Source organism: Mytilus galloprovincialis, chromosome 12 (assembly GCF_965363235.1).
Source record: "Mytilus galloprovincialis chromosome 12, xbMytGall1.hap1.1, whole genome shotgun sequence".
In the NCBI taxonomy this organism is placed as follows: domain Eukaryota; kingdom Metazoa; phylum Mollusca; class Bivalvia; order Mytilida; family Mytilidae; genus Mytilus; species Mytilus galloprovincialis.
This window is the reverse complement of record NC_134849.1, coordinates 47,945,537-47,972,856: the sequence shown is the minus strand read 5'-3', so window position 1 is coordinate 47,972,856 and position 27,320 is coordinate 47,945,537. Positions and strand designations below refer to the sequence as shown.

Genomic DNA, 27,320 nt, shown 5'->3' with positions numbered 1-27,320 from the left:
AAATTTTGCCTGTGTATGACAAGTAGTGAATTTTAAGAGCTATATTATTTTATTCCTATCCTGTAAACATGTGTTTATAAGATAGACTATCATTACTGTATGCCGAAAGGGTAGACTTCTGAAACCTAACTATCATTACTAGCCGTTAAGAAAGTATATTTCCATTTTGTCCTTACATTAATGAGCGATTTAATTACGGTGTCAGGCTTAATCAGGGTATTTCGAATATTTTAAACGTCATCAAACAAACGATTCAAGAAAAGTACACGTTTATAACAGCAACTCAACAAGTTATAAACATCACATTTGTATGACAAGAAGAATTATCGCTTGTCCATAATTCAAAATCCTCCTATCATATTAAAACCACGTTGCTCGTTTCATCGTGTTCTGTCAAACAAACTCTATATTTCTTTGTATTTCTTTTTCATAAAAGAGTATAATATGTTTGACTGAATATTACATCATACTGATTCATACAAAAAATACAGACATTTTTTTCCAGCTAAATATTCATTTTTTTCTTTTAATGATTGTTAAATAACGCACACGTTTTATAATTGTAATCAAAATCGTTTTAACTTTATTCTAAATTTTAAGAATTAAAACGGTATGAGGTGTGTTGTTTTTTTTCTTTCTATTGTAAAAATCGTGATGCCTAATTTGTATATTTACCGACTATTTTAACGTCATTTGGAAAGGTAATTACATCAGTGGTAAATAGAAGAAAACCCAATATAGTGAAGTGCTTTTATTCGTCGAAATGTGTATTCAATTTCAACATAAAAGATGATATTAAAATATTTGAACAATAATTAATTCTATTTAGATAAGATTGTAAAGACATCGTCAAGTTATCATCAAATGTAGAAGGACTTTTCAAAATGTTTTGGGGACTGTAAGAAGGTTAACAATAAATCAAATTAATCAGTCGGGAAATTACGCAAGTTTGATGTTTTGTACATATCTTGAAAGTCGTCATATAATTAAGTTCGCACATGATATTGAATTCAACCTTAAATTGCGGCAATAAATTATACCCTTTCAGAAATTCATACAGTTACTCAATATTTCAACTGCAATTTTAAAATGGTGAAAGAGATGCAAAAAAATTTGAGATATAATTGTAAGTAATACAAGACCATAAACTGATATAAATTATGTCCATTAACCTTGCACAGCTAACACGATTTCTTTTTTTTTAAATATGGTTTTGACATACTTCAATCCTTAATGATAGGGTTTATAGGTATAATGGATATTTCAAAATTTCAAACATAACTCAACACACATCATTTAGTATAAAATTGCGACTGATCACGTTGGATGAATGCAATTTATTAATGAACATTCTAGAATGAAACCGAATATAAAATGTTTTAATATTTCAAAGATAAAATTTCAATGCAAAACATCATAACTCACGTTACAAAGATACCCTTTTATGTATTTTATTATCTATCTTTTAATTGTAATAAGTCGTACATATATATATGAGCATTACTCCTTTTTTTTATTGTAGTATCAAAAAACAGTTATTACTATTAGTTTGAATAAACGGGAGTTCATGCTCTAAATATATATGTTGGTCAACTTTTGGATTTCATATTTGGATTTGAATCTTTCTAGTGACAGATAGTCCAAAAAACTATTTCAACGAAAATATTGGGTTCTAATCAGAACTGGCTAATTTATCGACTAAGAACTCGAAATATCGATGCAAAGGATTTGTTAACTGTTGTAACTAAAACATTAAACTGAGTAAAAACTGTATCCTTGAACATTCCCATTTTCAGCCTCAAATACACTTAATGAGTTCATTTCCATTGATATCTAGGCTTATAGTCAATTCAACACATATTGTTATGTTCCCATATAGCTATGGACCACTTAATAACCCTACATCTCCAAAAGAAAAAAAAGAAAATTAATATGAATGAACGAATTCTTTATTTGTAAAGCAGTAGTTACATGCTACAGAAACACAGACATATTACATTGTAATTCATAATGAACAGCAGAGAACAATATTATAAGAAAAAACAATCGACAAATAAATAAAAATTTAGACGTGATCTTATCTGCCAGGGAGACTTCAAATAATAACACAATTGTCAAACTATCTATCTAGATTGTGCTTGATACAAATACCTTATTTTTGTCACATTTGGCCACGAATAATAATAGTTTGGTAAAAACTGCAGTCGTACAAATCTATACACAGGACACACTTAAGTAAAATGGTACACATCTTCAACACTTTTTATATTACAGCAAGTACATAATCTGTTTTTCTCTTGGTATATTTGTATATTGTGTACAGGTGAACGTGCTGTTGCGTTGAAAGACGGACAATATGGACGATTCTTGTTCCAATGCATATACACATTAGTTATTTATAGTATAGTGCTTAAATCTAATGGCTTGTACATGTTCTATCTTTTCTTCTGTTCTTCACTATTTGGTGTAAATATGTTTGTGTGTTTGTTTTAAGTTTAATTTGGAGAGTGTGATGTTGACGAGAATTTCTGTAAGAAATATGATGTATAAGACATTTATATTTTGTGTTAATAAACGCATTATAGATACCAGGATTGCAATTTTATATTTGCGGCAAACGAGCATTTCGTCTATAAAAGACTCGACAGTGACGTTCGAACAATAAAATTCTAAAAGCCTAATAGAGTACGAAAGTTTTGTAAAATACAGCTAAAGTATTCTTTTTGTGAGGTAGAAAAGCCTTAGTATTTTTCAAAAATTCAAAGTTTTGTAAACAGTTAATTTATGACTATGACCATATCAATGATTAAAACTCCACCAGTAAATGACTTTGCTGTTGAATTTGATAATGACCAGTTAAATATGATTCCAAGTACTTGTTCATTTAATAGCAATTTATCGACTGAATAGAGGAATACAATCCCTCTTTTCTTATAGTATGGTATTGACGACTTCAATTGCAGCAAGAATGATATTACATTTTGTATTATACGTTATGCAAAGCATCATAAAAAACTTTAAAAAAAAATAGGAAAACAAGGTTGAAACTTAATTGAAAATGCTAGATTGAATTTTTGATAAATGAAATAAAATAAATAAATATTATTATATTTCTCTAGGTACAGACCAATTAATATGCCATTAGTAAATACTGCAATCATAATATACATGTACATTCTTGGACATTTATCATATCGCATTCACTGCCGATGAAAAGGAGTTGTAAATACAAAAGTTTCATTCTTGGCAGGATATCTCAAGATCCTTTGAAACCTCAATTGAATATTTTTCATTACATCTTATCTATGGCAATGCAAATTTTGAAGTTAATTTATGCATTTGTATTACTTTTAATTAACGTTTTCCTTCTGGCTCATTTGCATTATGTACGTCTAGACTCTATAACTGTCAGTTGAAAATTTTTAAAGATGATATTATTTGCCATTGTTTGTTTTATGTCTTAATTTTTGTTGTACTTTTTTCATTTGTTTCATGAATTTCAGATATTTCAAAACACTTGTGTTTTCAACTTTATGTTGTATTTTTTCAAATGTTTGTTTTAATCAAAAGGATTTTCAAAATAAAAATACAAATCTCCCAGATCTGCCATCGTTACAGAATCAAATCAACACTATATAATTTTAATATCCTAACATTTTACCAAATGTGAAGAAAGTTTTTTTTTCTCGAAGTCTTTAGGACCAAAGGAAAACAAATTTTCCAGAGACAACTTCATAAGGATGTAGTAATCATCACTGAGTTAAAACGCCCACTTCATGGCGATCGATATAGCTGCTTATATTCTATCAGTCAGAGCATTACGCAAATACACCCAGTAGTCTGCACTTTAGTTTTGACATAATTGAAATGACGAATTGTTATGTCAATTTCAAGGTTATTTTATCATTTAAATACTCGTAAGCGAAGAATACAACTTGTCTAAACAATGAATACCTTAAACGAATTTTGCCTATTTGTTAAGGCCACCCTTATTGTTGTGCTCACGCTTTATATTTCCTCAAACACTTTATGTTTGTGATATTTCAGACTTTTGGCCTTGAGCATAGCTGCATACTATGATTGACATCACTTTTTGTCTAGAATGTAATTAAAAAAGAACATGACTTTTCGTACTGAGTTGTTTGATTTCCGAATGGCAGGTGTCAGCAGTAACTTGTACGTACGAAAATCAGAAAGTAGGGTTTCATTACTTAATTGTTACTTTTCATTCACTACCAAATGTCGGTGATGATATTGGACCATTTACCTATCAAATTGTTACCTGTCATAGTTGAATTTCTAAATGAATTCGTATTTATTCCAAAATTATATGTTTGGTATTAAAAAGCTTAAAATTGATTAAACTTTTGTTCTATTAAAATTATTGGTATGGAAAATATTACTTTGATTCTTCTGAAATTTATTTAGTTTGTATTGAAATGCAGAAACACAGTTTATAAATGGTTCTTCAAGAATTACATAATTGATTTTGAAAATATATATAATAATGAATAAATAATATATAACTTTCCTCCAGTAGGCGGAATCAAACTGAATGACATTTTATAATATTTCCACAACGTCATTTTATTGAAAAGTACAAGTCCTTTTAGCTTTGAAAGTAAATGCATAAACTTAAAAATTGTTTTTCCATTTCGATTTACTGCTCAATATATCACACAAATATCCCAAATGAAACTTTATTATTTTCTAGGTTGATTATGCCTTAACCATCTTTCTCCTCTCCTTTATAACATTTCCTCATTTAGGAAGGTTGGAATCCTGCTTACGTGTTAAACCCCGCCATATATATGTATGGGATCTGGCTCAAGTTAGCAGACTGTAAAAAGTAAAATCACAAAAATACTGAACTTCGAGGAAAATTTCAACACGGAAATGAAATGGCAAAGTCAAAGGCTTAAACACATCAAACGAATGGATTAAAATTTTCCTATTCCTGACTTGATACAAGATTTTTGTTATGTAGAAAATGTTGGATTAAACCTGGTTTTTAAGCTTGTGGATGTCGTTTGGTGCTGTGTTACGTATTTGTTTTTCGTTCATTTTTTTTGTACACTAATTAGGCCGTTAGTTTTCTCATTTGAATTGTTTTATGTTTGTGATTTTGTGATTTTTTATAGCTGAATATGCGTACTGGGTTTTAATCATTGTTGGAGACTGTACATTCCCCTTTAGTCATAAATTTTTGTGTCATTTTTGGTCTCTTGTGAAGAGTTGTTTCATTGGCATCAATACTTCATCTTTTTTCATTAATTACTGATAAAAGACCATCACAGCGCCTAGGCAATGACATGCAGACTTTTTCTTTGTATCCGTCCGGACATTTTATAATACCTTTTATAAACAGAAGGTTTTATATGTTTTTACAGCAATTACTCTCATACTAAAGGTGTGTATATCAACTCATCATAGATACCAGGATTAAAATTTGACACTTACGCCAGACGCGCGTTTCGTCTACAAAAGACTCGACTAAAAGTTTTGCCAAATACAGCTAAGGTAATCTATTCTTGAGGTAGAAAAGCCTTATTATTTTAAAAATTCAAAGTTTTGTTAACAGTTAATTTATTATTATGAACATATCAATGATAACTCATGTCAACACAGACGTGCAGACTACTGGGCTGGTGATACCCTCGGGGAAATAAATCTCCACCAGCAGTGGCATCGACCCAGTGGTTGTAAATAAGCTCATCATAGATTAAGTTTATTTTGGAGAGTTTGGTATTTCGTCTTTTTCGTCTACAAAAGACTCGACTAAAAGTTTTGCCAAATACAGCTAAGGTAATCTATTCCTGAGGTAGAAAAGCCTTAATATTTCAAAAATTCTAAGTTTTGTTAACAGCTTATTATAAGGATTTTGATACATATAATATCAAGTCTCACAATTATTGATAAATTCTGAATTTTTAACCTTTTAAAAAAAGTACGTTTGTTTCAAATCCAGTTTAAATGGACACGATTTTATTTTAAACATATTAACAAACAAACTGAATGTGTACATGAGTGAAAGATTTGTCATTAATGTTTTAGTATGGACTAACAGGTTATGTTCGTTGTTTATTTTGCATGACACTGTTTGTCCTCTCTTCTTTCTTTTTTGAAGTTTCACAAAATTTCATCTGCTAGTATAAAGATTTATCTTGCAAGTACGATAAACTGAACTTTTGTTTGTCAAATTTACATTATGATTTACTGTGTGCTTCCATCGACCTTCCTTTTTGCAGCGGCAATAAAACACAAACATATGTGCAACCTTAGCAAGCTGCCTGTAGTAGCGAATTCATTTTCATCCTGTTTTCCAAATATAAGTGACTATCTTTTAATTTTTTCACCAAGTTAGAAGTCACTATCGGTTGTTGCAGTTTTCAAGATCTTTATTATGTGGTTTTACTCAAAAAACGTTTTCACTATATAGACAAAGTGTTGTGTAGGATTTGGGATGACGAACTAGTTAAACCCTACAACAGTGTGTACTGTTATCTAGTCAGACTATCTTCATGATGTGTTCTTATCTCATGTAATTGTCTATATATGTACAACTATTTCTTGGAGTGTGGTTGTTGTGTGGTCAAAATCCTGTATTCTTTTTTTCTGTGTCATTGCTTAGAGATCTAGTCATGCACCATGACCTAGACGTGTGTACTTGATTATGTCGGTCTAACGTAATTTCATCACTATTCATAGATCTATAATATACATTTTATTAATTCCAAGGATCGGTTAGAGTTATATTTTAAGTGTTTTCTATTCTGTAGGTAGGGTTTTCATTAAAATGATATAACATGATACCTATTTTGTATTTATGCAAATGAATGATAGCAAAAAAAAACATGTTATTCATTATTAACTGTAAATAACAAACATAAATATGATCAATGTTGCCATCTGCTATTACGTTTCATAGACGCCAATAATTTCACAATTACCTCCGAACAAGTTCAAGCAATACTTTTTCATACAAACACGAGAACCATCTCAAATATTATAACAGTGGAGTTTGGATGTATTACTTTATGAACATGGTTGATCAGTACTAATGAATAATTCCAAATTGTCAGGTGAAAGAGATAAACAGGTAAACGCAAACATATGTTAAACAAAATTTTAATACAGTAATAAATTAACAGTATATACATTCATACATTAATAACAATATCGTTATAGCGTCGCAGTACTTTTAAAATGACAAATACAATAGTTTATCCAACATTCAGTCACCCATCTTTAAAGGTGTACAAATATACTTGTGTAATATTATAACTACAAAAAATATAGTCCTATATCATTACGTTTTATTCACTATTATTCGTTAACCATAATATGAAATAAGGAATGTTAACTGCATTTTGAAGTCCTCTGTTATGTAGGCCTAAAAGTAAAGGCTAGTTCTTTGAAATACAAAAAGTGATGATTAAGTATTAAAGTGCTAAAGTTTAAATGCAGGATTAAACATGCAAATATATATTCGGAAACTAATTCAATGAGGAAATTTAAACTGGCTGACTGCAGAAAATGTTTTGGCCTGTCTCGCTTTCCATTTTGATTGAAAATCCCAATTTAAATCAGTCAGAAAATTAAGTTTTTTTATTCATGCTTCTTTCAAAGCATTTAATCTTTTATGTTTTTCTATATTTTTTATCACACTTTCGGTTTCATACAAATAAAATGTCTTCATATTGTAGAAATATTTTCATCCTGTTTATTTTATATTTGTGTCACAGATCGGTTTGATACACATTACATCTTCATCGGCATTGGTGCATCTGTAACTTGATCCCTGGTTGAAAACATATCTCTTTTGACATTAAGGTCATCTGAAATTATTACATATTTTATTAAGCTTTTCTTTTAAAATAGAAAAAAAGAGTGCTTACTCTGAACTCCACAGGAGCTGGAGTTATAAAATATTATCAACCAACCAAGTTTTATATAAATTATTCTCTCAAAATGATAGTTATGTTACTGCTCCATTTTTCAATTGACCAATACTCTTGCATAATGATATTCTTTTGTTAACTTTCATTCATTAATAATTTTCTCTTTTGATCTTGAAAATTTCAAATCACTAAAGATAAAATATAGTAATGCAGTTGTATAGTGTTAACTACTACTTCAGTATTTACTCGTATAATATATGAAAATTGAGATACAAAAAATACAGTAAAGCATTTGATATTTACAAATATATCTACCAGGACTATTTTGTTTACTGAAACTTGTACTCATATAATATTTTGTTCCGAGTACTTACTATGATCAAAGAACTTGAATGGATCTTTCTTAGGATCTTTAGGACTGAAATGTAATTTACAAAAAGGTTTAAATACATAGTTAGTATGGATGTACTTAGTTATAGAACAAGATAAGCTAAAAATATTTATAAGTTGTGTAGCTTCTTTTCAATTTATTTATTTTTTTAAATGCCTTGGGAAACTCGACTAGGACCTTTACCTTATATTTGCATTACTCTTTTTTGGGTCTCGATTTGAGAGAAAAGAACTCTAGAATCTTCTAAAATTTTGGTAAATGACCTTTCATGAGCTATCAAAGTCTTACATGAAAAAAAATTTAGTGTAATGGTTCAATTTATCGAATGAAAAACAAAACAAGGAGTCCGAAAATATGACACAAAATCATAAACCTGACTAAAACACATCCTTATGGTCTTTGATGGAGAGTTGTCTCATTGGCAAATGTACCACATCTTCTCATTTTTCAACCATATATTTTTTACAATAAGAAAATAACGTGCATACAAAATATATCTTACCCATTTTATGTTAATTGTAAAAAATCATTTTGAAAATATTTTCATCAAAATGCAAGAACTTTTATTATTTATTATTTCACTCGACATCAAGCTTCATATATGCAATAGGGTTACTCACGTTACAATTCTTCTGGTTGGCTGTCTTGGTTTACAACAACTTCTATGGAAAGTAAAGAACACATGCGTCAACATATTTTTAGAGACAAGATATCGTTACAATAATTTTGATTGATATATCAATTCATATTTTACCATCTGGATACATATTGATAGTTTTAAGAAGTCTGAAAATTTGCCAGACACCAGAATACCAGTGTAAAAACGAATTTCCAATATATTCGATATTCTATTATTGAGAATTTAGTTTTATTTTGTTAAAGCAATCACATGTACTTACTTGCATGATTTGAATGGGTTTGTACAAGATCTACAAGGTAATCCACGGCGACAACACAAATAAAGCAACAGACCTAGAAGAAACAATGCCAAAAGAGACAAAATGGCCACCAGTGCTATGTTCTCTGGTTTATCCAACCAGTCAGTGGGAATATTAGGGGCAACAGTTGTAGTTGTAGTTGTTGTGGTCCATATATATATAACTGTCAATTGGCATGTCCCGGTTAATTGAGGAATGCCATTATCTTTTACTTTGATCAAGAAAGTATGATCTGTCCCATAATCAAAGTCTATTGTATTTGTCAAGTAAACGTTGCCATTAGCCGTCACGGTGTAGTATGGACTTCCGGTGACAGATGCACCGCTATATTCCAAAATTGCATTTACACCACTGTCACAGTCCGATGCTGCAATACTTCCTATAAAGGCGCCCGGGTTTGTGTACTGCGTTACTATCATAACATTACCGGTATTGTTACATATTGGTTTATTATCGTTGACATCTTGGACATATACTGATACAGTGGCAGTCCCTGTAATGAATTAATTTGTTGTCATTTAGAAATAACAGACATATTAGGACTGATCATGAGTACAATACAAAGCAACGACAATATAGCACTAATAAAACAAAAATAGAAAGCTACATATAGTAGTACATGTCTAATATATCACATTACACCTGTTTTTTGTTTTTGTTTTATAGGTAAGTCCTTTTGTTTTTTTCATATGCAAGGTTTCATATTGTAGTTGATTAATGTTTCCTAAAACAACCTTTTAATTTGTTAATGAACGCATTTTCTGCAAAACATATCACCATCAATTCACTCTTTTCATAAAAGGATTTGTTTGAAAAAGTTTTTATGGACACAATTGTTTTCATTTTCTTTTCATTCATGTTCTTTCCATGCCTTTTTGTTAACGATTAATAAAATTGACCAACACAACTAAATTGCGAAACTTATATTAAAAGTAAAATAACAAAAATAACGAACTCAAACACATTAAACCATTGGACAAAACTGTCACATTCCTGGCTTGTTATATGCATTGTTTATGTACAAAAACCTGGTTTTATGGATAGCTAAACCCCTTACTTGTATCTTAGTCGCATAAAATTCCATTATTTTAACATTGATGTGTTAAAACCATTTTCAATATTTTGTAAACTTAGCATGGAGGGGGTCATGGAGGACAAAATGATATGATTCAACTTACCAGTCTCGCCATATTGATCTGTGCATTGTACAATTATAGTTGCATTTTTTGGGTGTACAAATCCACAGGTATCAATGTCATAGTCTGTTTTGAAGGATATTTCGCCAGTATATTGATCAATTTTATAATACTGGCTATGTGGATTTGTGACTAAAGAAAATGTATGGTAATCGGGATCATCTTCATCAGATAAAGTGAAACCAATGTTCATTCTTCCTCCACTTACCTACAATATACAAAATCATCCTAAAATAATGGGTAAAAAACAATTGTCGTAAATAAAGGCAACAGAAGTATACCGCTGTTAAAAAGTCATAACTCGATTGAGATAACATAAATTCGGGTTACAAACTAAACCCGAGGGAAACACATCAGTGGCGGATCCAGAGGGGGGCTCGGACTTTTTTTTTTTTTTTTTGGTAAATTGATTAATCAGACTAGACTTCGTGAACTTTGCTATTTCCCGTGTACTACTATTTAATTTTTATGCGACAATTCTTGACTTATAAAGATATTTTTCGCTGGAATTTACTGATTATCAAAGTCATGTGATTCTCTATGGTGGAGTTGACCTGCAGTGCGTCGAATAAAACGTGTCTCAGTCATTTTGAAATTCAAATTACAGTAACACATTGCGTAGAAAAAATGGACTGATTTTTGCCTTAAACAAAAATTCTGGACGCAAAACAAAAATCTTGTCCACTTTTTTGCTATTTGAAACGAAAATTCCCAACAGAATTATTTGGCATTAAATGAACATGATGAATAAAAGCAGGCATATTTTTTTGTGGCAGGGGTCTATATGTCTGACCGGAATGTCTGTTTCGCTTAACTGATATATATGGAATACTTTTTTCAAGACCAGACCGCAACCTGCCTGCTGGGTGTGGCTTTATGTCTCCATTTTTCGGTCGCCATTCATAAATTAGTTGTCATTTCAGACTCATTCTTAGCCTTTGATTGATTTGGAACCCTTAACTTTACTTAATGTTGTTGGTGAAATATATCAACCAAACATTTAGATAAAAATTGCTTGTTTGTTTTTTTAACTCGTGTCGGTCATATTTCAAATTCAATCGAATAGCCCAGCGTACATTTGTTTACAACAAGAAATATGTGAGGTTATTCTAACTTAACTTACAACATACGTGGTAGAATTTTCAATGTCTATGTTTTACTGACAAATCCCACATTAAATGTATCAGCACATAGCTATGGATCCATACTATCATTTTATGATAGACACTTAATAGGGAGAATACAGCATCGAAAATTTCCAACTCTTACACCTTAACAGCAACTACAAAATATGCATGCCCCAAGCCAGGAACCGTTTAAAAAGTGCATATTTCACTTATTTTATGTTTTTAGTCCTAAAAAGGGCCAAAAAAAAAATTTCACCTCGCTCCGCTCCGCGATCTTTGAAAAACTACGCCCCCTCTTTCAAAAATCCTGGATCCGCCCCTGCACATCAACTATAAGAGGAAACAAACGAAACAACAGAACAATTGCAATAACAAACAAACAACAATGCAACATGCATAAAACAAAATGTAGAAACAAACTATTAAATAACAACTGTCATATTCTTAAATCTTTTATTGAATTCAAGATTTTGTAAGCCTAGCATTCGTTCTGACTATAAAAGATTCTTCAGTGTACCTCAAAAAAAAAAAAACCAAGAATGTGTCCATAGTACACGAATGCCCCACTTGCACTATCATTTTCTATGTTCAGTGGACCGTGAAATTGGGGTCAAAACTTTAATTTGGAATTAAAGTTAGAAAGATCATATCATAGGGAACATGTGTACTAAGTTTCAAGTTGTTGTAACTTTAACTTCATCAAAAACTACCTTGACCAAAAACTTTAACCTGAACTTCGCACTATCATTTTCTATGGTCAGTGGACCATGAAATTGTGGTCAAAACTATAATTTGGCATTAAAATTAGAAAGATCATATCATGGGGAACATGTTTACTAAGTTTCAAGTTGATTGGACTTCAACTTCTTCAAAAACTGCCTTGACCAAAAACTTAAACCTGAAGGGAACGAACGCACGGACATAATAAATGCCGAATATAGCTAGAAGTAAATGATCCATTGGGAACCAAAATTTTAAATAGAATAATCTATGGTCGGGTTGTTGTCGCCTTGACACCTTCCCAATTTCCTTTCTCAATTTTATTGTTCTGAAAATACTAGAATATTTTAGATATTGTCTGTGCTAAGCTGCTTTGTAGTAGCTGTACGACTAAATCATTATCATCAGTAATTCAATTAAAAATGATAAAGATATAAAAACCTACCCCTGCCTCATAAGTACTAGCTTCATACACTGTTTTGTCAAATCCACATACTTCTGGTATATTGTTAATGTGTACATCCAGGTAGTATGGACCAGTTGTTGCGTAGCTGTCAGTGACATATATGGTCAGTTTGTACAAATTAATATATTCATAATCAAATGTTTTTCCATTTTTTAATCTTATCTCACCTAAAAAGACACATAGCATTCAAATTTCAGCACAAAAACATTAGATCATAAGATACAGATACGTTGTCTACTTTAAAGAAGAATGACTGAAACTATAAAAAATAGTAGAAACATTTTTAGGTTTTAGCAATAATACATACAAGAGAAGCGTTGCAACAAAATGATATGAAGATCTGAAGAGTAGATTGTTATAAAACGTAACACATAGTAATTTAAGAAACTTTCTACATCGAAACAAAATGTCTATTAAAAAGTAGTTCATCTCATCTTGTTTATTTACACTGACGATCCAAAATTATAAAAAAAAACTGTATCGAAATTAAATATTTTCGATTTCAATCAATGTTTTACTCTCGTCGACCGTTTTCAATTGATTCTTAATGATAGCTTGAACTCATTTTCGAGTATACAAAAAAGATCGATGTCTTCAGTTACTAGATTATTTTATTGATCCCTTTTTTAGCGCGGCTCTTTCAATATAGTTTTGAATTAAGAAAAACGACACTTGATGTATTGGCGTTGCTTACAAAAGTTATAAAAACAACACGAATTACAAGTTCAGAATGAGAGAAGATCGCAGTACTAAAACGTAATAAAACATACTTGTAGAAACATCAAATGTGCCTACTTCTCCAATAGGAAATACGGTGTAGGTTATTGTCTGTGTTTGTCCTGTATCCGGATCGTAGACAACTGGCGAATACAACAATGTATTGGTTGCTGTTGTTTCATCAAAATAAACCTTTACCGCTTGATTTAACCCTATATTTGTAATCTCTGGTGCTGTATTTACATCTGTTGTAAGAGATGCCACATTAGTTATTTAGGCTAAACAATTCTAGAAAACCTTACTTTATTTTAAATTTTGGTGGTTTGGTGGTGCTCACTATTTAGTTATCTATGTAATGCAAATTATTCGTCTATGTCTTTTCGTCATTATTAGTTTAGATCACGGGACTTTTCTGTTTTATTGAGCTTTTTGTTTGGTGCCTTAGTTCTTCATCTTTTTTGATTTAACTGATATGTGGTCAGAAAAGTACAAGTTTATTGATTTATTAATTACTATAACCATAAACAAATTCTACAAAACAATATGGCAGTGAAAAAAATAGCTCGGGGAAGAAAATTTATTTAATCTATCAAAAACTTTACTCTGAATTTTGTATTCATTTTTCTTCAACATAAGGTTAGCACAAGTCAAAAAAAGAGGAAACAATTCTTCTGAAGGCAGTTATTTCACTTCTAATGTGTTTATTTCTTTCACAACAAGGACAGGAAATTGCTAAGGAAATAAAGCCTGTTTTTTTCACAGTCATCATATTCCGTCCTCCAACTCAAGCATTCGAATAATTAGTTTAACACTCAGTCGAACAGGTATGCTTATAATAGATGTACTTTTGTAAAATCATGTACTAGTAAAAAATTACAATCAAATTCACACATTTGATACACAATTAGCACAATTGAATTTATATGAATTTATTATGAACGATATATCTTTTATTTAATTTATTAAATTACCACTTTTTATATTTAAAGACAGAAAATTATTTTCCATTTAAACATTTATTTCAGTCAATCATAAGAAAGTGAAAAGCTTTCTTGGTCTTTTATCAATGTTTTACATACTACACAATGTCCAACATCGCGTAGGTACTTATATTAAACAAAATTAAACTTGTTTAATTATGGAGAAGTCGTCAAAAATAGTCTGAATGAAGATTCAAATTACTTTAAACGGTCCAGAACCTTACTATTCTTCCAGAATTACTATACATTCTTGAGACCATTATTACAACTATTTACTTGATATGATCTCGATCATTATCTTAAGTTTTTTATTTGTATTTTATTTATCAGAGGTTCTAATATAAGGTTTAATAGCATTTTAATAGAAACGCTTTCAGACGTTAAGAACTTTAAAATGTATAGGTACTCATTAAAAAGATGTGTTGATGAGAAGATGTACGCGAAGTGACATGAATTAATAGTTTTATTGCCTTTCAATTTCATTGGATGCTTGCATAGAAAATAAAAATCAATTCAATACTACAGTTTTTCTTCAAAAAAAGGACACCATTGATTAATTAGGTTAATTTAAATTTGCGGAACTGTTTTTCATTTCAAGTTATACTAAAGATAAAGAGTACACGCAATATCTTTGAAACTTGAATAAGATATTCATTTTACACCGTGTAAATGCTCTCAAAAGTTGAATCATACTTGTGGACAGTTTTTGTAGAAACGAATGCTCAATAAATAATTCTCCATATACATTGTTGTTCAAAATGAGAGACTGTCAATGTGAATAGTATCAGAGATCACACGGTTAAAAAATAAGGTTTATTTACCGTCAGGGCTGGTTGAACCTAACCAACATAATTCTCATCAATTTTTTTCGGCTAGTCTAAACTGCTTTCTGTATCCGTTCCAACTTAAAAGATATTGATGTTGCGAATCAGTAAAGAAATGTGTTATAAAAAAAATTTGATTGAACCTTGAAAATACAATGTTATGTTTTGTTTTGACAGCGAACATTCTTAAAGGCATGTATTTTAATCATACTTGTAAGAGTTAATCCAAGGTCTTGAATAGTGGTAATTTTGCCGTCATCAGCCGTTATTGTCACCGTGTAAAAACTATTCAGTTCTTTCTTTAGATCCTGAGTGGTCCAGATATCACAAGTTACTGAAAATGTAACAAAATCATTAATATTCACCTTCATCAACTGAACATTGATTTTGCATAAAACACGTTTACTTGTAAGTTTAGGAACATTTGTTCTTGTCATGGAAACCCTTCTATACAAGAAAATTAACTTCATATTTGTCTTATTTCTACAACGAGGATGAAAATATCATAAATTGGTCAAAACGTATTGTTATATGTATCATTACTGTGCGGATCAACCCCACATGCAGGGTTTATAAATTAAATGACCTTACTATTATTTTCGCGTTATACAAATGTTTTTGTTTTAATAATATTACTATCATGAATGAATGCGACTGCTACATATAAACTTTACTGTGTATTTCAGTATAGTGTGGTGCATAATACGATGTTAAACAAAATTTCAATTTTCTTTACGTATCCGCCATCTAGTTGTAAGTGCCTTTATACAATTAGGTGACCAAAATATAGGATAAAAAAATATTTATGCTGTTTCAAATTATTTTAGCTATTTACCATAATGCACCCACATACAATAGATACTGTCAAATAAGTTGTGAAATGTCGTTTAACTGGACACATTCATTAATATATACTTTGATATGTGTTGGTATATAGTTCTAAAAAAAACCTTACCTGGATCCATAGTAAAACTACTTGTTGAAGGGTTTATTGACATACTGTATGTAACAGTATCTGAATCAGCATCGGTAGTAACACAAGTAAATATTTTAGTATTGACAGGAGTTGATTGTGCATTTTGAGTATGAGAGTCTGCAACAGATAGACAGATAAAAAGGTTAATTAAATATTAAATTCTAAAAATTAATCAATCAATCAATCAATCCTTAAATCGCTAAAATAGTATGTTGGTACACACTCATAATTGAAATAATAATAACATGGTACCAACCATCTGTTATTTCACGGTTTCCTCTTCCCTACAGAAACTTTCACTTGACTACTTGGTTATTTTTAAAAGTGTATGTTAGCTCCTAATGTCTTTTAGGTATTAATATATCGTTGAGTGGATGTGTGATTAGCGTATACCTCATCACTACTCGTGTTCATCATAAATATATAAAGATATTCAAATTTATATACACTAGTTTTCATCACATGTATGTATCAACCATTTTATAACATTATTTGTTTTACTACTATTAGTATGTTTGACTGATAAAACTTATAAAGATCAAGACTAGATCTTTGAAAAGTACCTAGAAATTTAGATACTAAAAGTCTCATATCATATATATATATATAAAGATATGAAGCAAATGAAATCCCAATTACATGCATGTACGTACTAGCAGATGTGAATACAGGTGGTCTGTTTTCCAGAATATCAACATATAAAATGCCACTAGAACTCCTCCCTGTTCTTCCATTATGATGGTCAGTACAAGTAAAGGTCACTGTGTGTGTAGGTACACCCGTATAGTTGAAATTAGGATTAGCCGTTACCCATAATCCGTAATCTAAAACAAATTAAACTTTCAACGCTTTGTTTCATAAAGTCATATTTTTTATACAATACACTTAACAAAACATTAGAATACTAGTATGTTACAAATACTGGAATGGCTAGTATTTACAATAAACTATGACGAAGTCAAATCACAAAAATACTTAACTGCAAGGAAAATGATGAACACATGTATATAGACGTTCTTTTAAAAGTTACTCTTTATTTTGTCCAAAATACTGCTTTAATTAAAGTTTTCCCGATCTCTAAAACCAGAACGTTAATAGGCAGCAAAACATTACATATAAAAAAGTGCTCTATTTAAAAAAAAAACAACAACAACAACATGCAACGCTTACCCCGTCGACGCACCCGGTCTTGACCTTTCAGGGGAGTTGTTATTGCCTTGATTTGCATTCTTATTCGATTCTTGAGATTCATACATCGATAAAGCATGCGGACAAAGCTTCAAATAATATTGTCTTTGTATGTAAATCGTATTACTACGAATGTCTTGTAAAAGAATTGGGTATAAAGGAGCACTCAGGTAATCCCACATACAAAGACATATCATTTGACAAGGATAAGATTTTAACAAATCATAAGTCCTTCATGGCTTCAATAAATATTACATTGAACACCAAATCGGAGGACTTACCTTGTTTGTATTGAATACCAAAACTTCATAAAATTCCGTACAAACAACGGTATATTGCTGGCTCATCTTCATGTTCCACTAAAGAATTGTCCATTAGATTGACTAAAATTCTATCCGCAGTGAAAGAGGGTCTTCAGAAATACTGTGAAACTGTTTACTCGCGTAGTGGTATTAACCATATGTGGATTCTTAAAAATTCTAAAGAACTTCTAGACAATTTTAAATCTCGGTCTTTTTCTGAAGTAAGTTCTATCAAAACTTTTGATTTTTCAACCCTGTATACCACCATTCCCCATGTAAAATTGAAAAATCGCCTAAAAGAAATAATCCACAATGCCTTTCAACATAAAAATGGTAGCATACGCTATAAATTTATTACTTTGGGATTTCATTAGGCATATTTCGTTAATAGTGACAAACAAAAAGGTAAAACATGCTACACAAAAGAACAAGTGGTCAGTATGCTGGAGTTTCTTATCGACAACATATTTGTTGAGTTTGGAGGTAGACTTTTTCAACAAATTGTCGGTATTCCTATGGGAACGAACTGTGCGCCTCTCCTTGCTGACCTCTTCTTATTTTCATATGAATCGGAGTTCCTTCAGACACTTGTCAAAAACAAGAAGATCAAAGAAGCCAGGTTATTTAATTTCACTTTCAGATATACTGATGATGTTCTTTCCATTAACAATCCGAACTTTTCTGATTGGGTTCAATAAATATATCCACCAGAACTAGAAATTAAAGAGACAACAGACACGGCTTCCTCCGCCTCATTTTTAGACTTATACCTCGAATTTGACATGCACAGTCATCTTAGTACCAGAATCTATGACAAACGAGACGATTTTGATTTTGAAATTATCAATTTCCCCCACCTTAGTAGCAATATACCAACTTCACCTGCATATGGAATATACATTTCCCAACTTATTCGATATTCAAGAGCTTGCAGCTCCTAGTCAGACTTTGTAAAACGTCACCAATGTCTGAGCAGAAAGTTGATGAACCAGGGGTATGTCAAAGAACGTCTCGTCCTTTTTCTAAAAAAGTTCATCGGAAGGTACCAAGAACTTGTTGATAAATATTCCGTATCAACTTCACAAATAATACATGATGGTCTTGAAGTATAGATTTTGCGTACTGACGTTGTTGATTATCTTAATAACGTGTTATATTATTCTTTTATTTATCTTTATTAATATTACTTTTACTGTTAAGTCTGGTTTTTTTTAGATATCCTTTTTGACTTAACTCTGTGCTTATGTATCCCATCATACTTTGAACGACAAAATTATTTTATGATGTGACTCTGTACCTATGTATCTTGTCATACTTTGAATGACAAAATTATGTTATTTATTAATAGGACTTTAAAAAATAAAATAACTGTTAACCCACTTTTTTGTTATATACATTTGACGTGACTTTGTACTTATGTATCCCGTCATACTTTGAACCACACTATTATTTTATTTATTATTACTTTATACTGTTTGGTCACTTTTTGTTATATTTATTTTGCGTGACTGTATTTATGCATCCCGTCATACTTTGAACGACAAAATTATTTCATGTCTACCTGTGCGAATTTCAAACGCACAATTTTACACTAGTACTCAAAACCCTCCTTCCTTGATGGGTGCATTTTGCATAGACAAATAAAATCGTATAATATAATCAAAAGGAGGATGTTAATTTGATGTGTGCTTCTTCGTTACATTTGTTGTTTTTATAGTGATTAATATGATAACACAATGTTGACTGCTGTACCCTTTTTTTGACATTTTTAACTATTGTTTCTGTTTGTTTTGTTCAAGCATCGGTGACAATATAATGGAATGTGATACGACTGTCATACAAGTGAGAGGTTTAGCTAGCTATAAAACCAGGTTCAATCCACCATTTTCTACATTTGAAAATGCCTGTACCAAGTCAGGAATATGACAGTCTTGTCCATTCGTTTTTGATGCGTTTTGTTATTTGATTTTGCCATGTGATTATGGACTTTCCGAATTGATTTTCCTCTGAGTTCAGTATTTTTGTGATTTTACTTTTTGCCACACTTTTTTTATTATTAATATTCAATTTTTGTATTAAATCAATATTGAACATTAAAACTGTATTCATTTATTATGATAATGTCGTAAATTTCTGATATCTTAATACTAGATAATTACCAATTTTTCAAGTTTTTGAATAACAGGGTAAAAGTGATAAATGGTTGTTATAATGTCTATGTGATATTTGAATTCCCCAAATAGTAAGAATAACTTGGATAGTATTGTTTTAATAGCTATGTGGTACGCAAAACAACTGACTATATCCAAAGCAGAGATTTCATGAAATTACTTAATAAGAATTTAATACATAATTTGATGCTTTAATATATGAATGTTTTATTTCTATATCGTCTTTCAATCAATTATCTACAGGAATATTTATGTTCATGCATGCAAAAACTATCATTTAAGGAAAGCAATCTTCTTACATTCATACATTAGAATGAGCAGGCATTCAAGCGTTGATGGAGATTTTAGAATATGCCAAATGTGCCTTGAATTAAATGAATTTATACTTTGAATCTTTTAAGTGATTTCCAGGTAATTATTCTTACCATTTGGCGTTCCTGATTCGCGCAAATCGAAAGGTCCACCTACAGGATCAGTAACAACTACACATGTAACTGGTGTATCACTTTCCGGATCGGTATATTCCAGATTCCAAATTTCTAATTCCACAATTTGGTTCTCACTTACTTCAAAGTGATCAGGAAGTTTATCTACAGTTGGCGCCAAGTTTGGAGTAACATCAACGGTAAGATTACCAGTTGCTGTTCCGCCCGCTGTGTCTTGACACGTTACCGTAACTGTATGTGAAGGGGTAGTGACACCATCTAACGAATTGATAGCATTCGCATCCAGTATAACTTCATACACTGTAATTTATATATATTATGTAGCATGTAATGCTTCAATTGTATTGTGTAATTTTGGGACCATGCCTGAGGAAAGCCAATCTGAAATCACGTTTCACTTAACCAAGATGCAAAACTAATACGAGACTATATGTATCTGAAATCGTGTATTCATTACTATGGTGAGCAGTATTCGCATGTTTAAAAAATATAATTTTTGCATAAATTTTAAATAAAAGTCAGAGTAAAAATTATATATCTGTAAATTTAAAATTAAAATTATTTAATCAGCTAAAAAGATCGACATCATCAGAAAGGTCACAATATTGCTCATAATAAAATGTATTAACATACTTTTTCGCACTGCATTTACGTATGTAACTGTATAATTGATTATAGGCATCATCTAAATCATCTTTTCAATTCTGTTTAATTTTGAATAAAGTACAAACACAAATGCGAATGATCAAAGTGATGCTCTTTGTCACTTGAATAATATGGATTTGGAGGAAAAGGCGGATTAAACAATATTCATAAAATCACAACAGATAAGCATAATGTATTTCGAGAACCAATTTCGAGTTTTCCAACAAATAGTTATTTCAGAGACGACATAATTAAACAGGCAAATAAAACGGTATCAGGTCCGTTCGCGACCAATACACTTTAGCCCCCTACACTTAATATAAAACTAAATAAAACTTACAAGGTGGATTCACGTTAATTGAAAACGGACCTGCTGGTACAGACACAAGAGAACATGATATTGTATGAGATTCGGCATCTGTAACTGCTATTGGATGTATCGTGCTAGAAGCAGTTTCGGTTTCGGAAACTGTCACTGTTAAAGGCATTCCGGTTATGACTGGATCCGAATTCGGTGTAACAGATAATGTATATGTTTTTGTTGTTGATCCATAAGCATCGCTGCACTGAATATCGATTGCATAAGTTGAAGCAGAGAATGTAGGGTTTGCGTTTACGTATAGTTGGTTAGCTGAAAAAAACATATGACAGTGATATGAACTGTTTGATTAGTTCTGTTAAATGATACTTGCTTAGTGTTTTTCTTATATCAACAAATGGAAGTTTTTAACGACCTTGACTGGCTATACAACCCTTGCACGGTCGGTTTCTTATATCATTTGTTTGCATGTTCTTTTATAAGAAACCCATTGAAAAACAGCATCCGGGTTCTCTATTCCTTAACCTTATTTTCCGTTTTGTACAAAATTGAATTAAAAGTTTTATGACAGAATTGAATGCTTCTTTTTGTAAATTCATTTGGGTGTAAAACAGTTGAACCGAAGTACAGTTTTCATAAAGTGCAGAAGCGCTTCATTCTAAAAATGAGCGCACGGTCAACGCTTTTAAAACCCTATGAAATTACGAAAAAAAGCATTCAATACTTATAATTACATTTTTTCGCTATGATCATGAAAACAGTTTTTCTGTTATTTACCTGTACATTTATTGTGGAAACGTGTGTCATCATTAATGTTAAATTTCATTTCAAGATTGATGTTAGTCAAACAAAATAACGTGTTGAAACATACATCTAATGTAAATATAACAGTATAAACTAATAGGACGCATTATATTAACTTCATAGAAAGAATATGCGTCATTTAAACAATTGATTATCTTAAAATACCATTTAATGAATGTCACACAAATTAAGTTTTAAAAGAACAGCCTAAGATAAATGTATAAAACAAATTATTAAATCATAATAAAGAAAAATCTACCTGTATTGTTAAAGCCAAATGGTCCAACTGGGGTGCTACTCCATGTACAGATAAAAGAGTCGCCTTCAGGATCAGTGACAATCAGATCATGAAGCGGTGTCTTAGCAGTTGTCCCAGTTGTGAATGACCCAGAATCCGGGAGATTCGTTATGACCGGCGGAGAGTTTTGCAGTACGTTCACAGTTAAATATTCAGTCGATGACCCTGTAGCATCAGCACATATAATGGTAATGGTGTACGAGTTCTGAGTATCGTAATCCAAACCATGGCCACTGCCTAAATTTATTTCATCTGAAATCAGAAATTTGCAATACAATCTCAGTAGTTAACAACTAGAACAATGCCGTGCATTTACCTGTGAGATGATAAATATAAAATTAACCGTAACCTCATTGTTGTATAACGAATTTGATCTTGCATCTGATCAGTTGAACGAATTTTACGACCAAACATCATGGTTACCGTTCAATGTCCAGTTTACTTTAAGTCAATGCACACCACTTATTTACTATGTAAAATGAAACTCCTTCATTCTAATTAAAGGGTTCTGAAAATAGCGACATTACAGTAAACAAAAACGGTAGACGACAATTAGTATATAGAAAAGGGAAGAAAAGACAAGCAGAATCCACAAAACACTAAATTGAGTCAAGTAAATACCCCTAAAACGAGGGGTTACGACAGGTTCCCCTGAAAACTCCTCAATTTGTATTCCATTAGGGACATCCGTAGCGTTGTTTATGATAACCAATATGTTTATTATTTGATAACTATGTTCTTCGTTCGGTGCACGTGTCTTTATAGAAAGATGCCATTCCTATCGTTACAAACAATCTGAATATATATATAAGCTTGATAACAAAAGTGATAACTCCAATTTTCTTATTTCCAATGGAATTCCCATGTTAAGCCCTACATTAAAAAATGATTAATTCTGAATGGTAACGTGCAATCCGGTTTTTTTTTTTTTTTTGCATCCCTCGGGATTTAACGGTAGATTATCGTTTGTCATTAGTAACATTTTTTTATTTTGTTTTGTTACTCGTTGGTCACGTCATACATATTACTTTTCGTAAAAAATCAACCATACCCCGCCACATTCTTAAGTAAGGAGTCAGTAGTTTGTTCAGTGATTGTCGTTGGTTCATATCTGGTATATTTGTTTCTCGTAAATGGTAGTGTTATCAATTAGGCTGTTAGTTTTATAAATAATTGTGTTTATGTCCGAAACCTTTTATAGCCGACTAAACGGTGTGCGTTTTGTTTTTTTTTTTCATTCTTGAAGGCCGGTTGGCTACATCATTGATAACATCCACTTCATTTGAACTTTGGCGGATATATACTTATCTCATAAAACACCTGCTTTTTATATTGCAGTTTTATTCAATTAAAATTATGACTACTTGTGTATGTCCTCTTTTGTGTAAAAGAATTGAGAATGGAAGACGACAACCCGCCCAAAGAGCAGAAACCAGCCGAAGGCTACTAATAAGTTTTCTACACAGCGAGAAAATACCAAGTTCAACTGGCCCCTAAACAAAGATATGTAGTAGTTCTGTGAAAATGAACGTCATACTAAACTAAAATAGAAAGACACAAAGGCTTTTGTAGTATATTTTATCTTACTTGTTGTTGTATTGATCTGAAAGGTGGAGGCTGTAGGGGTTGTAGGTGCTGAGGATATACTACATGTAAACGTATCAAGATCTGTGACGCCGATAGTGTAAATACTCTTTCCACCGGCATCGGCCTCATTCACCGTTATGCTGGCGGGAAATCCGGTGAAACTAGGAGGCTGATTAAGTGTTACGAAAACACTCAAAGTCTTGGTTGTCGATCCCCAATTGTCCGAACATGTGATGTCTATAGTATATGCTGTTGTCACAGAATCCAGGGCCTTGTTTGAATGTACTTCATAATCTGAAATTAAAACTTATATAAATGCATGTTTCATATACTATACGTTATACAAAATACAGGTATGTATGTTTGTTAAGAAAGGAAAAAGATGATCATAAAATTATATCAGGTTAATACTTTTTTTTTTATCAAAATGCAATGAAACGGATTTCTATTTGTTAATCTTGTCATCGTCATTCACATCTACTTTTTAGGAACTCTGTAATCCGACAGTCAGTATCTATTAATTTGTTCTATATTATTGTATTTTAGAGAGTTGAGTTGTTGCCAATGAATTTCTACTCTTATAAAATCGTCTTGTACTATTTGGTATTCTTTTTAATAATGAATAAATTAATACTACTCACTAGGTGTGCTAAACTGCAAACTAAAAGTTGCAGTATTAGGAGTTTGAGATGTAATAACACATGTAACAATGTCAGTTTCTACATCTGTGACGGTAATGGTTTTAATATTAGTTCCTACAGCAATCGTCTGCTGGACACTTTCAGTAACTGGCAGGTTCGTGATTACTGGTGCTGTATTCTGCTGTACATTCACTGTTAATGTTGCTGATGACGAGCCGGAAGTGTCACTACATGTGATCGTTATTGTATACGTATTATGTGTGTCAAAGTCCAACCCATGACCAGCAATAAGATTTATTTCATCTGAAAGAAAATCTGTATCTTTGAATACGGACCCTTTTTGGTACATAATTTTCATGTTTAAAACAAAAATTTAGAAATAAAATTTCGGGATACCGAAATACAAGATGAAGGTAGATTAGACTGTGTAAAATACAACGACATAATCATATAAGCGGTTAGTCTTCTACCTTTATGATGGTTGGAGGTTTTGATATGTCGACAATTTTATCACACTGCTTGCATTATAATTCGTACTTTTCTACAGAAATACGACTACAAATTGATTATTTAATAGCCAGTTAATATTTATTTAGAAATATCAAATGCATAGTTAGGACAAAAATATAAACTGAATATGAATATAGTCTGCTTATTACCAGTCCAACACGCTGAATCCAATTGTTAAGTACTACAAGTTGTTCAAACATAACAATAAAAGACATGTAATTCTATACGCATACCCTCATTCTCCAATTCTTTTCGACTTTGATTTCCCAATAACGGCTGTTTGATCTTATTGCAGGGGATAACAAATTCAAAGATTTGATTTATCTTTCCGACAATCGAACCAACTATCCTTGAACCCAAGGTGTTCAAGCATTCAGTCTTGCATCATATATAATGTTCATGGAACAATTAAAAATGTACCATCGTTAAATATATTTAGATGAATTCGTTATCGTTTTTATCTTTCGAACTTACTTGCAGTGTCAATCAAAAAAGCAGATGTTGTCGGTGTTGTGGCGATGCTACATGTAAACGAATCCGAGTCCATGACGGCGATCGTATATATACTATTTCCACCAGAGTCATGCTCATTCACCGACACGGAAGCAGGCAAACCTGTAAAAGCGGGTGGTGTGTTGGCCAGTACCGTTACATACAATGTTTCTGTTGTAAATCCCCACTCGTCTTGGCATGTTATGGTCAAAGTATGAGCAGAATTTGCTGAAGCGTCTAAGCTGCTGACTAAATGAATCTCATAATCTAAGAATTGGAAATGTAATGAAATCTCATTAGGCTGCTTGATTATAGAATAAACAAAATATGTGGCTTATTATACAATGTTTGACACAACATGTGTGTCTTCATATGAAGATGCATATTTGATTTTTTATTTTGTACGTTTAAGGTATACCGGTATCATGCTTTTCTGTAAAGAGTAATATACTAGTACTCACGGAACATCTTTGTGCGATTTAGATTTCTTAGAGTGAATCCAATTACTATTTATAATAGATAAAAACATATATTAGAAAAATACTCACTGGTTCCGACATATGCCATGCTGAATATCCCAAGATTGGGGGTTTGAGAAGTAATGATGCATGTGAAATCATCTGTGTCTGTTACTGTCAGAGTTTTCACTGTAGTTCCAATAGGAGAAATTTCAGGTAAGCTCTTGGTTGCAGGTAAAACAATGAAAGTAGGAGGTGTGTTAGAAGTAAGAGCCACGGTAAGTGTTGCTGTTGCCGTTTGTTTTAATGCGTTAGTGCATGCAATAACGTTTTCGTATAAACCAACTGTGTCATATTCAAAACCTGGGTTCTTGGCTAGATAGAAATTAAACGCTGGAAATATAACAAAACAATAAGGATAAATGTGTAGTTTAATAATGATAAAATTTTATGCATTTGTTTAATATTATTTTTCGTTTTATAAAGATGAGTTGCGTTTTGCAAACTTAACTTAGAATATGATATAATCTGTCAAATTTTAAATACTAGTCTCTTAAAAAAGATGTCTTTGCAGATTAAAGGTAATTTTGACGCTTCGTTTACGTCTTTCGTGTGTGTCAAACTTTCAACAGACTATGAGACTTTCAGCTGGAATTATAGTGTATATATGTGTGCAAAATCTACTTCATAATGCTCTTTTTATATGTATATAAATTGTATGTGCACTCGGTCTACAGTTATTAGTATGTGATAGAAAAGAATCCGGAGTAAATGAACTAAAATTAGATTAAGTCATGGAAATACTTTAATCTGAAAACATTTAATTACCATGTGATTCACTTTCTAACCTACTTCTCAGTCATTTTATTCATGGTGATTTTAAATGTATTCAGCCATTAGAGTTATGATGATTACGTATCAACTTTGTAACAGTCACTTTTGATACTTACTTCCGCCATCATCATTAACGATGAAGGCTGGTACAGTAGGAACAGGTGTCGTCGACTGAACATTACACGTAAAGGTTTCATTGTCCGTTACCGCCAAAGTAAACAGACTGTCCCCTGTGGCAATGGAGGCTGTTCTACTCTCTATTATATTTATTGTCGCCGGAAGATTTGTAATCTCAGGCTGTTTATCAATTAGAATAAAAAAATATAAAAATATTGCGAGAAAGGTGTATAATTAGGAAGAAATTATAAGAAATCCAGGATTCCTGTACA

The 27,320-nt window shown here is 31.4% G+C and overlaps 1 protein-coding gene across 1 annotated transcript; it reads right to left on the bottom strand.

The window, feature by feature from the left end:
• Positions 1-7,118: 7,118 nt before the first annotated feature.
• On the bottom strand, positions 7,119-26,206 carry LOC143053693 (uncharacterized). Its single transcript, XM_076226481.1, has 16 exons — positions 26,188-26,206; positions 24,638-24,940; positions 23,997-24,290; positions 22,371-22,661; positions 21,329-21,619; positions 20,323-20,643; positions 16,890-17,060; positions 16,216-16,353; positions 15,472-15,594; positions 13,510-13,701; positions 12,719-12,906; positions 10,409-10,634; positions 9,192-9,723; positions 8,913-8,954; positions 8,276-8,319; positions 7,119-7,838 (listed from the first exon to the last, which is right to left on the bottom strand). The coding sequence occupies exons 1-16, from the start codon at positions 26,204-26,206 to the stop codon at positions 7,762-7,764; spliced, it is 3,252 nt and encodes a 1,083-aa protein (XP_076082596.1). The 3' UTR covers positions 7,119-7,761.
• Between the last annotated feature and the right edge of the window lie 1,114 nt (positions 26,207-27,320).

Excerpts from the sequence above, each read along its gene's own strand:
- LOC143053693 (XM_076226481.1), bottom strand. Across the intron at positions 16,354-16,889 it reads ACCTGTATTCACATCTGCTA|ACTCTCATACTCAAAATGCA; the intron begins GTACGTACATGC and ends TATCTGTTGCAG. Across the intron at positions 12,907-13,509 it reads CACATTTGATGTTTCTACAA|GTGAGATAAGATTAAAAAAT; the intron begins GTATGTTTTATT and ends GTGTCTTTTTAG.